Source organism: Dermacentor andersoni, chromosome 6 (genome assembly GCF_023375885.2).
Source record: "Dermacentor andersoni chromosome 6, qqDerAnde1_hic_scaffold, whole genome shotgun sequence".
NCBI classification, from domain to species: Eukaryota; Metazoa; Arthropoda; class Arachnida; order Ixodida; family Ixodidae; genus Dermacentor; species Dermacentor andersoni.
This window is the reverse complement of record NC_092819.1, coordinates 111,503,443-111,516,174: the sequence shown is the minus strand read 5'-3', so window position 1 is coordinate 111,516,174 and position 12,732 is coordinate 111,503,443. Positions and strand designations below refer to the sequence as shown.

The 12,732-nt window shown below is 47.9% G+C and overlaps 1 protein-coding gene across 1 annotated transcript; it reads left to right on the top strand.

Annotated features, from left to right (window-relative positions):
• The first annotated feature begins 2,645 nt into the window (after positions 1–2,645).
• On the top strand, positions 2,646–11,945 carry LOC126522225 (presenilin-1-like). The gene is made up of 2 exons (XM_055066240.2): positions 2,646–4,276; positions 11,187–11,945. Exons 1-2 carry the CDS (start codon positions 2,855–2,857, stop codon positions 11,460–11,462), a joined length of 1,698 nt encoding a protein of 565 aa, XP_054922215.1. The 5' UTR covers positions 2,646–2,854; the 3' UTR covers positions 11,463–11,945.
• The last annotated feature ends 787 nt before the right edge of the window (positions 11,946–12,732 follow it).

The following is a 12,732-nucleotide window of genomic DNA, read 5'->3' as shown; positions in this document are numbered from 1 at the left end:
ACTCGGCTTAGGTATCTGCTGCGACCCGTATTTTGCCGTTTCCGCAGCCAGGGCAAGGGCTTCTTTTAGTGTTAAGTCCTTTTTCGCCAGTAGCTACCTTTGCAAACTTTTCGAACGGACACCGCATAAATACGATCCCTAAACATCCTATCTAACGTCGACAAAAAGTTGCACTTATAGGCAATCGTGCTTATCTCGACAATGTCTGCACGGGCTCCTCTTCTTGTTGGTTGCGATGGAAAAAACTTAATTGAAGCTCTTCGAGATCTCATTAGGCGTTCGGACAAAAAACTCACCTAAGTACCTACAACTTAGTTATACCTGAGCGAGTTCGGCTGACACGGTGCTACTCTTCCGCACAAGAATGCGTTCGTCTTCGACTCCAGTACCGCGACCAACAAAGCTTTCTTTTTTGGCGGCGTCGGTGACTTCGCTTGCTTCAAGATACGCCTCAATCTTTACAATATAAGCTTGCCACTTATCGGTTTCTTGGTCGAAATCAGGTTGCCTAAGTGCCATGGCTGTCGAAGAGTTCGTCGCACAGCTGTCGCTTCTCGGCGCTAGTGTTTTGTTGCCATCTTCCGTGGGCAGCTGCGGCTTTCCTTGGTTGCTTGTCGTCACTGTTACGTTAGGGGTGGTCCCGCCGCCTCTGACAAGTGGCCCGTGTCACCATGCAAAACAAACCGTTTATTTTTCCCCCAAAAAAGAAAAAAAAAAAAAAATATATATATATATATATATATATATATATATATATATATATATATATATATATGCCTAGGAAAAGAAGGAAATGGAGAAAACAAATGAGAGAAGGGCGCGTGCGCGCTACACGCTTGCGCTTATCACGCTCCACGCATGCCCTAACGCGACAGCGTTAAAGGCCCCGTGTCCCAAAAAGATTGGGTGTCGGCGTCGGACGTCGCATCGCAAAAAAAGAAAAAAAAAAAAAACATTCCAAACCACAATCGCGCAGGCCCTCCGCGTGGTGCAGGGGCCCTACTGAACTAACTGAATTCCTCAAAGTAAAATGCGTAAAAATCGTAAAGTACGACCTAAACCCAACAATGACAGCGTCGGACACACTGCAATTTAAATGTACCAGAACACATAATTCTGTTTCGCGGGAACTCAAGCACAAACCCCTTTTCCAGCGTTTTTATCATGGTTGATGATGACAAAATGTATTCATTGAGGGAGGCTCGAAGGCCTATGACGGGGAATAGGAAGAGGAGGGGGGAGGCCTATTACTGACAAAGTGACGCACTCCGCTCGGTTCCTTACTGCAACACCATACAGATGGCGCTCATTTCCGCGCATCTGCAAGAAAGCTGCGGTTGCAGCGAAGCGTGACAAGCAGTCGGGGATCATTAAGTGCTATGGCGTTCCACTCTTAAAGGCGAAGCATAAGTGTCCTCAATTTCTTTGCAGACATCGGGACCCTCCCTCCTCATATAACGAACTTGCCAAACATTTTTACATGAGACGGAGACGATATCCTCCGCCACATAGGGAACTAGGCAGCTAGAGCACATGCTTTAACACTCAGGTTACTCCAGGTCGGAGCATACTCTAACCGCGCACTCTCACACACACAATCTATCCAGATATGCAATCGACCAATATGCGCGAGCTATGCTCAGACGTAGCTAACTTGAACACATGGTCTGGCGGTGCCCCGCGTTACGCGACGGCGACGCGTCGTCCAAATGGGAGGCTGCCCTAAGCAGCCCCGATCTTGAAGCATAGCCAAGGGCTGTCCATCGGGCCTGCGACGCAGCAGAGAGGCTCGGCCTTTCTGTACCGACGTGGGAGCGGCCCGCTACTTGCTGACGCGCGTTCCGAAGGACGAGAATAAAGTTTTACGATACCATAGCATTCTCCAGTCGTAGGGGTCTATTTTTTGATGATTGCGATAGCCGGGCCTTCGGCGGCTTATTTTCTAACTTGCTCTTAATAAACTCTAACTTAATAAACTATAACAGGTGCAATCTGGTTGAGCTCCCTGCCTTTACTTTTAATTATATCCCTCTTTCATAAGGGCGTAATTCTCTGTCTTTGAGGAATTTCTCCTTGTTTGGAGGCGCTTTCCTTGTTAAATGTTAGTTCATTACTCTATTTTAAATTTCCTTCGATATCCCGTCCTCCCTCCCCACGCCATTGCTTTTCTTCCTTTCTTTACCGTGTAAAATATCTTTTCGATATTGCACCTGATTCTTGACTAAAAGTGACCAAGTGTAATTATTAAAGAAAAGGTAAATAAAATCGCAGAAGGCAATGTGAATGCGAGTGCCTGTACACACTAAAGCTTTTTGTCACCGTTAAAATCTGCCGGTATGCAGATATCGCTTGCAAAGAAAGTGGTAATTTTAGGTGGTCCTTCTTTGCGACCAGAAAAAAATTTGAAATGTAGAAAAAAGGAAATAAACTGCGTTTTTAGTGCTGGCTCTGAACCCCTCTACGTCCACTTCCCCGGTGCGCCCACTTTGTACCCTTTCTCTCTCTCTCTCCGTCTCTCTCTTGTCGTCCCGTATCCCGTTTCCCCGGTTCAGAGTAGCAAACCGGACGCGCACCTGGCTTACCTCCCTTTCTTTTGTCTGTGTTATCTTTCTTCACACGCAAATAAAGTAATTATATACGATTACACTACCGGGGCAAACTCACTTGAAAATGTTGGTGTAGGCATTCCTTACAGCTTTATTCTCATTTTGCCTTGTTTATTAGACATTTTGGTGCAGGATGTTACGTGCGGCGCTGCTTCCTACGTCGTTGACGCCGCCATCGAGCGCAGTTGTTACTTATTTGGAGCGCGCGGGCACGCAGTCATTGAGGAAGACGACGAAGAAGAAGAGTAATGGACCGAGATGGACGCCTATCTCCGCGCTCTGCTAGCCCCTTCACGGCGCAGCAATACGAGCGGCTCGGGAATCAAGCGACCACCCTGGTGGTAGCGGTTTCCGTCTGCATGTTCAGCGTCGCCGCTCTGGTCAGAATCATGCCGTATACCAAGCGCTCCCTCTTCGAGATCACCTACGTGAGCCACACGAACAAAGGGATCGGACCAGAAGGCGAACCCGGGCTTTTCATCAACGCGTTCGCCAACGCGTTCGCCTTCCTCTTGGTCATCATGATCGCCAATTGCGCCCTCGCGTTCCTCTACAAAGGCGGCCACTACTGCATCGTCAGGGCGTGGCTCATGACTGGCTCGGCGCTGCTACTGCTTCTGGCCGGCTACTACTACACTGGTCGCGTGCTGTTCTTTCTGGGCGTCCCCGCGGACCACTTCAGTTGTGCGCTGGTCACGTGGAACGTGGGCATTCTTGGAGTCGTGGCGCTGTACTGCGACGCACCCTGCCTCGTGCAGCGCTGCTACCTCGTGTACGTGTCCATTCTTATGGCCATCGCTATCGAAGAAGTCTTCCCGAACTGGACGTCATGGATACTCCTGGTACTGGTGTCGTTGTGGGACCTGTTCACCGTGCTCTGTGTCCAGGGTCCAACGCGAATTCTCATCGAGACCGCGAAGGAGAGGAACGACTCGCTTTTTCCGGCCCTCGTCTTTTCCACGTCGTCCGCCTGGTGCTACGAGATTGCTTTGTCAGCCGTCGAAACATCGCGCCACGGAGCGGAGACTACTGGTAGAAGTAACATCTCGAGAAAACGCTTTCCATCGTATTTGACTCTAGGTTATCGGTCGGGCATGCGCCGATCTTTCAACACGAGAGCGCCCGGCGCAGTGCCTGCGATCCCAAGACACGCGATTGGTACGCCGTGCTACCCGCGAGGACTTGAACGAGCAACGCCGACGCCTGCCAGCGCTCTATTATTTAATGAACATGCACCGAACAGCAGTAGTGAAGCACGAACCACCACGGAATACAATAATATTGCACGACCTGAAGAGAACGCATACAACGGAGTTACCGCCTCAGCTTTCCAGCCTTGCCTGGTGCCAGCCATGTCGGGGCAGCCGGACGCAACCACGACGCAGGTTGCGGTCACGACGTGTTCTGACCACGCTGGGGACGCTCACAAGGACGGCTCGTCACCGGGAGGTTCTTCGGTGGGCGGCCGCTGGCGGCGGGGCGGGCGTCGTCACAAGCAGTTCTCGCTCACGCCGTCGTGCAATTCTGAGGACTCGTTCGGAATTCGTAGCGGTGCGCGCAGCGGCTGCTCGACGCCCGCCAAGCGTCGACTGGGCTCCCCTCGCCCTGGGCTAAAGTCTGAGGCGCCTGGCAGTAGTCCGGCACTTGAGCAAAGTCGCGGACACAGCAAGGTACGCGCATTCTACGCCTATGATGGCCCGAAGCGTTGAGGGTGCTTCAAAGCGTGTTAGAGCGCTGTCGCCAGGGGCTGGCGCTTCCATGTAATACGTTTGACGTTGCCAAAGATTAGAAGTTTAATACCTCCAAACCTGTAATTGTCAAAATAGGTAAAGCAGGGCCCCAGAATAATCATATAATACATTTTGTTTGTCCTGGATATGAATTTGCAGGTAAACGAGATAACCACGTCAGCCCAATAACTTCAGGCCATAGTGCCCTGGGACCGGATTCACAAGCCTGTTCGTTTGTCCATGTTCTTTGTCATTGTCTGGCTGCCTTCGCTAATAATACGTCCAGCGTCGATTGGCTGGATTTTGTTCATACGAAAAAATTACAGCGCGAGAAATTTTTATGAGTACGGGCCCTGGTTTTTGGCACGACTGTCACGATCTCTACGACAAGGAGCATGACCGCTGGCCAAGCTCAACGAGGATATGCCATTGGCACGGCTGCTCGCCAATGATGACCGCCAGGCATGGCCCAGAGGACGAGATCACCGTCTTCCGTTGTCTTCATATCAGAGAGATTGTTCTTCCTGTGCAAGCCACCCAGGCTTGTTTTGGCAAAAAAGTTTCTTACACCACAGAACTGTGTAAGAGCGAATTTCAGCAATTACTGATGCTGGACATATTATTAGCGAAGGAGGCGGGCCAATGGTAAAGAGCACACATAAACAAAGCTCTTTGTAAACTCCGCCGCTTTCATGTGCAGGCCTCTTGAGATGTTCACATTGGGCACTTACACAATACTCTCACAATTTATGCGATGTGTCGAAGGTCACTTGTCTGCTTAGTCAATCAGAAACAAGAACCGGCATTGTGTCTTAGAGCAAGCAGGCGGAGGTCTTTAGGCATCCATGATTCATCCATTGAAAACAATGTCGCGCGTAGGAAAGATTAGCGGTGAACTAAAGAAGACTGCTTATTGATCGGTTGCTATTGTAGCTCTCGCATGCACAGAGCTGGTGAGACGAGCGGTGGCTCATCACTCGCGAGCTTTGGTAGTTTCTTCACATACTGGGCGGGTACCAAAATAAAAAAAAATAATGAAAAGCATAGAGCAACAACGCGGCCATTTCATTTCATGTGCTCTCTGATTGCACTCCGGAATCTCTAAACGTCGATAAAGGTGGCTATTGTGGACGAGATCTTTCGTAGAGTGCTGCTTCCAGCGTGGTAATAACAAAGTTCAGGCACTCCGCTTGGCTTGAGACATGTTGATGCTAGTTGTAGAGTGTGAGCATTCTTATGTTTTACAGAATTTTTTGAAAGTCGCCTGTGGCAGATAGCATAATTTGTGTTGTTGAGCTGGATTAATCGAAGAGGCGGACATGAATATGACGAAAAATGAAAGCACATGTTGAATTAATTAACAAAAAATAACTAATGATATTGTTAAGTAGTTACTCTACAGCACATTTTGCAATTTACGAATTGTAGTCGGTGAGTTCACAAGGCACATCCACTTGAAATAGGTTGCCACCATGACGCCAGTTCCGAGATATTGTTTCCCAAAGTGTGGGGCGAAATACATGGCGTTTCAGTTAATTTTATTGCCTTTTGTTGAAAAAGTCAGTGGAACAGTGTATATTTACGGCCAGTATGACAGTGTCTATCTGACAAACTCACCCGCTACGATTTCTAACCTGAATATATGCCGTAAGGTAATTAATTAAGCCATTAATTAGTCATTTTTGTTCATTATGTGAATATGCATTTTCATTTCTCGTGCAAGTAATATCCTCCCATCTGAACAACCCAGCTGAAGGACTGGAATTTCGCTGCCTGCAAAAGGCGATTTTTAAAATTTCTATAAAACTTAAAAATGATCACCCCGTCTATCAGAATCTTATTTGGCAACGAAACCGCAGAACCATCCTCGTAAGATGTTCTCGATCTTGCTAGGTGCAAAAGTGATTAGTGGAAGCGGCAAACGCTCCGTAGATGCTGTAGGAAAGAGCTAAGCTTTGTTCACTAACGGCTATTGATCAGGGCTTAATTGAATATATAACACAATCATATTCGCACGATTAGACGGCAAGTCGTGGAAATAGCGCACGCTACGCGGCTACAGCAAGTCGTGAAGCGCACCGAGGCGAGGCAAATCATTGCCGCATTATCACTGAGCCGGAGAATCGAATCTGAAGTGAACAAAATATGAAGCCAAAACTTGTGCCTTCCGCTCCAGATGACTGAACGATCGCTGCTGCTGACTTTAATTTCTTTGTTTGTAGTGGTTGATTTACTGGCGACCCCATGTATGACACGCTGGTATTCCCTGTGCTAGCGATACGCCCACGCAGGTTCGAGCAGAAACAAACGTGTTGTTTTACGCTGCAATGAATTGTAGGCGCAACTGGCGCTGTTGCCAGCTGTTGCATTCTGGCTGTGTGCCGAGCACCGTGTGCAAGCAGCAGCGTGGCAGCTTTCGACTCGCTGTTCAGAATGCCCGCATGACGCAACAAGCCAGTTGCACCATGCAGGCATCAGTTCCATCGTGCGTCATAGGGAACATAGCAGTCCTTCTGTATCACGTGTATCTGTATCACGTCGCGGGATCAAATCCCTACCGCGGCAGCCGCATCTCTATGGGGGCGAAATGCAAAAAGACCAGTGTACGGTGCATTGGGTGCACATTAAAGAACCGTAGGTGGGAAAATTAATCCGATGTTGCCCACTGACGCATTCCTAATAATTAAATCGTGGGTTTGGTACGTAAAACCCCAGAATTTATTAAATTTTTTATTCAACATGTGACACTTGTAACTTGTAGCACAAGTTTCTTTTCCTCCTCGAAGCTCCAAAGCAAGCAAGCAAGCAAACAAACAAACAAACAAACGAACGAACAAACGTCCCTGTAATAATTGTTACGTGTTACACTTGTTCTGCTATTGGCCTTGTTTTATTATCACAGTTTTCCATGTCTCATTATTTGACAATTAGCGTTTCTTTATTCACTAGTGCTTTCTCAGCCAGTGTTTTCATTCATATCATAGCCAGTGCTTTTTTCTCCGTAGTGCACAAATGTATGTCGCAGTGTAATTATTTTGTGTGTTTGCATAATTGCAAATTGCTCCTTACATCTTGTAACTTTCTTGCTCATTTTTTTCTAATTTGCTTTCATTTTTATTTTTTATCTGTGTGTTCTCCTCAAGCTTTTGTAGACAACATAATGCAACTAATTGTATAACAGCGTATATAAGCGATAAGTTGCATCATTTATGCGCTCCCTTCCCGCCTATGTAATAGCATCATGTGTGGGCGTTTAGTGGTGTCCCTAAATAAAAATTTAAAAAAATATCCCTACGTGTACTAGTGCCAGGCAGAAGTACGTGTCTATATATTTTGGCAACATAGAATGTATGGACCATGTCAATGTATGTCACTCCTGCGTGACTGCATCCCCTGCTGAGCTTCAAGTTAATTGCAACTGGTATGCTACTTTATTGACTAACTATTGTGTTTCTATTGCGCGAATGCATTTTTTAACGCAGCCGTATATAAGAAACACATAAACCATATGCCTTTAGCTGGCTATGTTGAAAGGGGAGAAAGATACAGAAGAAAGGAAAAAACCAGGGAGGTTAACCAGACCGGTACATCAGGCTTGCTACTCTACACTAGGGAATGAAGGAGGGGGAAACAAAATACATGAAAGCATAGGGAAAGAGCGTGTGTGGTGGGGATACAGACAGAAGACCAAATGCAAGTTACTATCATAAGGAACAGCACAAGGAACAGTTGAAGCACAACTCGCCGTGGCTGCTTAGTGGCTTTGGTGTTGCGCTGCTAAGCACGAGGTCGCGTCATTGAATCCCGGCCACGGCGGCTGCATTTCGATGGAGGCGGAATGCAAAAACACCCGTGTACTTAGATTGAGCTGCACGTTAAAGAACGCCAAGTGGTAAAAATTAATCCGGAGTCTCCCAATAGCGCGTGCATCACAACCAGATCATGGGTTTGGCACGTAAAAACCCATAATTAATGTGTCTTGAAACACAACACCAATTCAGACTATGGCGCTTGCGCAGATCTGCCGTTCCTGAAAAAACTGCAGCAGTGCCTTTGTCTCCCTGACCTGCGATGGCTTTTGAGGTCGGCGTTACAAAACGATTTTCACTGGTAATGGTAGCAGGAAGACGCGTCGGCGACCGACGAGACGTTCCGTCAACCCTACTATGAAAGGCGGCGACGAGCCCGGTTTAGAGCGAAAGTACGTTCTTCTGTTTGCGACTCGAGCCGCGCAAAGTGCTCGGCGCGATGATGACAGATGATGGTTCGTGATGAAGATGATGGCGCTACTTGGTCTTCGATCAAAGCGAGTGGTCGTCTCTGCAAACTGTAGCGAGGACAGGCACGCCGGGCCTGTTGAAGGGCCGCTCACGGCCACCGTCATCACACGAGGCATCGCCAGCCATTCCGTTGCGAAAAGCAGAATACCTCGTGAGAGCCACTCCTAGCCGTAGCCGACAAGGCAGGGTGACCTAGCGTCCGCAGAATCCAGTTCGTAGGTCAATGTTGAGTGGAGAGTTCATGTGGTTCATTCAGCTGGTTGTTTTGGAAAGGTAGGGTGCTTAGGGAGAATTTACGGAGAATCTTGGTCGAGAATGGACACCACGAGATATTTCAGTGGCTTCGAAGTCACTGCGGCGTCATAAGTAACGAGCCCACCGATAACGCTGATTGATACCCCTATTGAGGTCAGATGGATTGATGGATGGAAAAGGTTTATTGAGGTCCATAAGGTCGCGCTAGTTTACTAGCCCGAAGCGGCCGCTCTCACGTTGGGACCGAAAGGCCGAGCCTTACGACCGCTTAGTGGGCCCGTTGGGCTGCCCATAGCTGTTCTTCTAATGTGAGACCGCGTATAGCTGCGTCCCACCGCTATTCAGTGTTGTCTTTGTCGCTGAGTAACACAAAGCAACGCCTGAGCATATGACTAAGGTCTATGGTGTTAAATTTATCGCATGCTGTAGAAGTCTTGTCTACAGGTCTTGTTGATTAATAGTGGGCTCGGATAGGCTCTTGCTTGCAAGAGCCTTAGCGAAATGGCATGAGCTCTATTTAGTTTACTGTGCGGAGGGGGGAGACCCTGCGTCCTAGGTAGAAATGCTTGGTTAGTCGTTGTACGTGAGGAGGTGGTCCCTGCAATCTGGAACCTTAGCATCTTCTTGCCTTGTGGCTGCATGGTGGGCAAGTCCACGTGCAGCATTGTGGGCAGATTCGTTAGGTCTGCGGTAGCACCGGTGATTTCTCCCATATGAGCAGGGAGCAAGATGATCGTGTGGGGTTTGACGACCTTTCCATCTGATCTTAATTACGGTCAAATAATTAAGGTCAGATGTCACTACAATATTTCAGGGAAGTAGCAGAGCAAAAGAGAACACAATACGGCACAGCCCTTACAAGCTTGCTCACTTCACACAGCTAATTAGGCTAGTTCTCCAGCGAGGGTGCCAATATTTGTGTTTTACGGTGAAGTTACTTATGAACTACCACTGGGTACATGCGAAGAGCGTTAGAAGGTACGCTTCCTAAATCAAACGTTCAAAGGTGTACGCTGTTGTTTGAGTTGCTCAGTCATGCTGATTAAAAAAATGAGGCGGAAAAATACGAGGATAAAAGGGGACATGACAGGGCTAACTTCAACGTAAGAAATGCCATGTATGAACACAGTTAAAAGCGGTTGTGCTTCCAGGAATAATGCATTAGCTGGTAAAGTCGGTGCTGGAACTGGTGCTAAGCGTTTCCTTCTGCTTTCTATTCCTTTTGAAACGGCGTGGTGACTCTCACTTGTTTTCTCACCCGTTAATTGTTATTATTCTATTTTTATTTCTTTATTTATAGATACAATAATGTAACGCATAATCGCAATTGGTACGAATTCACTTATAGCTATTTCTCCTTTACCCGCCGGAGTGGTGTAGGGGTTTTCGCATGCGCTGCTATACCCGAGGGTGTAGGATCAAATGCCACACTGGATGCACACGGCGACCACATGCACTGTTTGGACCTCTAAATTTGACAAGTACACACCACGGTGTACAACATATCGGGAAAGAACTTGCTATTGGAATAGTTGGTAACACGTCCTAGATAATTAAAATTGCGCAAATGGTCACAGTCGCGACCACGCACACACCGATACGACACACGCAGACGCACTAGATACGTGTGTGGTGAACCTATCTGGTGGGTCAGCGTGTCTGGGTGTGTGCGTGGTCGCTAGGGTGTCGATTTGCGCTCCTTTAATTATTTAAGATACAGCTAATTGCGTCCAAAAGTTTCCTTGAAACAGATCAAACAAGAACAGAAATGCCTTTATAGGCACGTAACACTGCTATGGGTATTCGGCACTCCGAAAACAAAGCTAATGAACACCCACAGCAGAATGACGAAATTGGCGAGACAGAAGAAATAACATGGCCTAGTTCGAGGAGCTAAACAGCATTTGCAGACAACTTCTTACTACATGTCTTGCTTGCCAGTGTACCGTAAATCACCGAGGTATTGAAAACGATGAACTCGCAGGACCCCTATTTCATCATCGTCATCTTGCTTATGTCCACTGCATTACGAAGACCTCTCCCATTTATTCCGGATTATCCCTGTGTTTTGCCAGCTGTACTGGCACCGCGTTAAGCTTGAAAATTTCCTAATTTGATCACACCACTTAGTAAGCTGTCAGCCCCGATTATGCTTCCATTCGCTTGGCAACTACTCTGTAACTGTATTGGACCACCGGTTATCTACCACACTCCATTTCTTCCTCCCTGGGAGTGTCATACAGAGGTCCGACACTCTCGGGGTCACATCGCCATTAGAAAACAAAGTTAACGAGTTGCTACGTTTTCGTCGCCAGGACGTCCTGGAGCATGGGCTGAAGCTGGGTCTGGGCGACTTCATCTTCTACAGCATACTTCTGGGCAAGGCCTCCCGGCACGGCACCGTTGTCGGCATCGTCGCATGCTACATTTCCGTGCTCGTGGGCGTGCTGCTCACGGTCGCGTTGCTGATCATTTTCCGCAAGCCGGTGCCCGCCCTGCCCCTCTGCATCCTGATGGGACTCGCCGCCTACTTCACGAGCGCCATTGTCTGCGACCCTTTCCTCGAAGCCATCGACTTCAACTTTTACTAGCGGGGGCATAGGGAACCTTGCCAGACTCCCTGTTTAGTATATTGCGTTCAGGTTAGCACACAAATGAAAGCAGTGCAATCGATGGTTCCCAAACAACTTTTAAATAGATTGTGCCATTTTATCGCCGCTTTAAGGTTAATTTTTTTTCGTATGTCCTTAAATACCGTTTTAAGCACTGTGGATACGTGTTCAGCGCGAAGAGGGAACTCGGACAAGAGAAAACACAAACGCTGCCTATCAAATGAACAGTCACACAGTGGCGGAAAAGAAGGAAGATACAAACTTTATCTGGGCATGCTCAAGAACAGGCAGCCAGTCGGTCATAGAGCAGAAGTATTATTTCTGCGAATTCGCAGGACGCTTGAAATCGCGACTTTGTAAAGAAATGTTAGATTGTTCAGTGTAAGCAAATGTTTCTGCTTAATCATTGCTTGATACAACGTTCTGACTGCCATAAATAAAAGCGAGCGCATCTAAAAGGAACTACGCCCAGGAGGCCATTCTACGAACTCACTATTTTTGAAATACCACTTGTCAGGCGTTACGTACCAGCCAGTCACGAATGTGTGACAAAGCACTAACGTCTCCTAGAGACACACAGCCATTTGCCTACGTTCACACGAGGCTGGCTTTATCACAACCACTCCTTCAACATAGTTTGCTTCAAGGAATTTTGTGAAAAATGAACTTGTGGATCAATCCGCCGGAAACTACTAAAATATATGCTGTTATTTCGTAAAGAAAGCATAAATTGTACAAAGAAAGTCAGTTTCGCCTGAAAGGCGAAGCATCGATCGCGATAGCAAACTAACAGAGAGCCGTACGAAGTAAGGACAGTACTGTCATCGGCCGTATCAACTTGTAAACATTCGCTTGCTAACTAAATAAAAAAGCATGGTGCCAGCGCGCACAGCAAACATGGACACAACACACGCGATGACCGCGGGCAATCGCCGTCAAATGCTGGCGTGAGGAAATGCGGCAGCAGCAGCGAGCGAAGTTTTCTTCCTGCTGTCTATCGTTCCAGCGCAAAGTGACGCCGAGAGCACACAGCACGCACAAAGCTTCGAGCCGCCGACGCACCTAGATTCTGCCCCAACGCAGATCGCTGTCAAGATACGGCCGCGCGACAGCGCCCAGCCGCCACATGCGCAGTTGCAAACGGAGCGGAACGCCCCCCTCCTCCCTCACCTCGCTGCTTCGCAACGTTGGGTGCCTCGTGCGCCACGGAAGACTGCGCGTTTCCTCTCCGCTTGCGTCGCTTTCGCGC